The sequence below is a fragment of the Dendroctonus ponderosae genome, unplaced genomic scaffold (genome assembly GCF_020466585.1).
Source record: "Dendroctonus ponderosae isolate FM_Combo_2020 unplaced genomic scaffold, Dpon_F_20191213v2 Dpon_F_20191213_268, whole genome shotgun sequence".
Lineage (NCBI taxonomy): Eukaryota > Metazoa > Arthropoda > Insecta > Coleoptera > Curculionidae > Dendroctonus > Dendroctonus ponderosae.
This window is the reverse complement of record NW_026018476.1, coordinates 9,901-12,607: the sequence shown is the minus strand read 5'-3', so window position 1 is coordinate 12,607 and position 2,707 is coordinate 9,901. Positions and strand designations below refer to the sequence as shown.

Genomic DNA, 2,707 nt, shown 5'->3' with positions numbered 1-2,707 from the left:
ATTTTATGTCTAATTCAACATGAAAAGACACCTGTCAAATATTTTTTGTAAACAATGCAATTATCGTTGAGTGATAATTGCACACTGTGCAATTAGCGCTGTAATTTTTCGATAATTGCACACTTCAAACGGATAGATTATCATACGAAGGAAATATTCATCAAAATATCACGCGTGCATCAAAATAAACAGATAATTTTGCATTCGAGCTTGTTGTCTTGTAAAAACTGCATTCGTTTATTTTCACATTGGAACGAAAAATTTTTCGCCACAATATGAGAATAAACTCATGCAGTTTTTAGATAACAAGCTTTCATGCAAAATTATCGGTAATTTTGAAGCACTTGTGCAATTATCCCCAATTATATGCAGCGCGTTCGCTTGTATTCAGCGTTTATTTTTGATAATTTTTGATAATCACTGATACAGGGTGTTTGATCCTCCACCGCCAAAAGAAGAAAAAGTTTATGTAAGCACAGCTCAGCAAATCAAGGCTTTTGAGGTGCAGAGGTCAAAATTTTAATTTTTTCAGTCTATTAAATATCTACAGACTCAGGCAGAAACTTAAGACAACAAACAACATTAAAACAAAAATTTGAATACTAACATACACGCAAATCGAAAATAATGTACTTAAGTATTGCAGTATCTCGAAAACCTAGCATTTGCGGATATATTTTTAAGTGAACATGAAAATTAATTACGTTAATAATTCGCCAATGCTAGATTTATTTAATTTAAATATCAAAGGTTAAAATATTTACACTGTTACTACAAAAACTGAAATTGCAAAAAAGCAAGAAGGTATGCGCTACTTTACTATTTGCAAGAACAATCGAGTTGTTACTCATTTAAACTGACTTATGCAGAAATAAGAATTTCAGACAATAATTACTTTATAAATGGTTTAAAGAAAACTTTCAGCAGAAAATACATCAAAACTTATAATAACAGGGTCATTTTCCTACCCAGGCTTCCATTACAGTTTAAAATGCGTCGAAGTTCTTAACCAATTGAAAATTTTTCCTCCTTTTCAGTACATTGTACAGTCTCGATTACCGACTCATAAAGCAGGGACCAGTTTCAAAGTTTTCCTATTTGCAATCTGTGCTTGTATGGGATTGGTGTGTTCTTTGACCAGAATAACGGACAGACGACACCATTGGTGGGACGTGCTAACTGGAACAATTATTGCCTTATTTGGAGCTGCTTATACTATCAGAGTCCTTCATGCCCAAGTAATCATTTTGCATCGAAGGATCATATCAGATCAGATGAATTTCGGAGAAGATGGAATGAAGGAAACCTGCGAGACTTGTATAGTGTAGTTAACCAATAAATTAATATTTTAGAAAATATTGAATGTTATTTCAGTTACCATCATTTTGCGCATTTATACCGAGCTAAAGTAAAAACATGTCAAAAGAGTTTTGCTATTATAAAAACACAGAATACAGCAAAAAAAGCCTTTATTCAAATGGATATGTAAACAAGCGAATCTGCTATTTCTGCGGCTGTGTTTTTAAACATTTTTCCAGTGAAAATGTATTAAGCATGGAGATTCATTCCGCCTACTGAAAACATGTACCCGCATACTAAACAGCTCGCCCAGAAATAGCTAGATAACGAAATTAAAAACGTATTTTAGCTGCTAGAGGCCATAACAGAGAAACATCCTGTACGTGGGAGTTCACGCTCCATGAAAACGATTAACACGCTTAGGGCTGTTTAGTAAAACATGCAAAAATATAACCAAATATCATTACGGCGTTAAAACAAATCGAAAATGTCCTCTATATGCTTGTATTCGTGCAAGTAAATTGTTAATAAAACCAGAGATTTTTTTGCACTAGTACACTCAAGAATAGTTTTTATAAACTCTTAAGCTACGAAAGAACAATTTTTGAAACAAGCATATTTAAATAAATTTCAAAGTTTTTTTCATCAGTCTGCAAATGTATTTCTATTCGACAGCTTCATTTCTCGGGCTCCCCTCATTATTAATTACGAAACTTTGGACGCTTCGAACTAGAAAATCCTCTACGTTTTTAGTAATTGCTAAATCCTATCACTCTGAAGTTTACCTTTTTCTTTATTGGATATACATTTGGATCGTTTGAAGCTGTTTGTACTCCATGTACGGAAAATGCGTTAAACGAACCTAACGCCAAAAGACAATTGCCAAATTTCAAGGTTTTCTCATTAATTTTATCTAAAAAAACTGGAAAATCCGAAGTCTTTTTGTAAAAAGAACTGCCTTAGAAATTAAAAATAAAACATCAATACTCTCAATGTCGTATTTCAATTACTGCGTATTGGAAGCGATTGATTTCTTTTTGGAGGTGTTTTCATAGTCTGTTGGGAGTTTTATAAGAATTGAAGAAATCGTTAGACATTCATCCGGCATATATGTTGACAAATTTTATTTAACAAGCAGGAAGCTGATTAAAAACTGACGTTCTACTTGTATGGCCCGGTTTAGGATGATATTAAAGAGATTTTATATGTAAAATAATTGACAAAAACCAAAAAAAATGTCAAACAAAAAACACCAATTTACTCGAGTTCTACGCATTTCCCATTTTAAATAAATTAAGTTTTTTCCTACTTTCTGTCCAATTCGAAAATGTTTGTATCTTTTTTATATTATTATGACTTTTAGAAGGGTATCGTTGCCACTTATGGAAAAGTTCCTTGCTTGCTTGCT

At 32.5% G+C, this 2,707-nt stretch overlaps 1 protein-coding gene across 1 annotated transcript; it reads left to right on the top strand.

Annotated features, from left to right (window-relative positions):
• Positions 1–1,037: 1,037 nt before the first annotated feature.
• On the top strand, positions 1,038–1,356 carry LOC125503719 (phospholipid phosphatase homolog 1.2 homolog; the record flags this gene model as incomplete). Its single annotated transcript, XM_048664455.1, is given in 1 exon segment — positions 1,038–1,356. A coding segment is annotated over 1 exon segment (291 nt), but the record flags the coding sequence as incomplete, so codon positions are not given.
• Between the last annotated feature and the right edge of the window lie 1,351 nt (positions 1,357–2,707).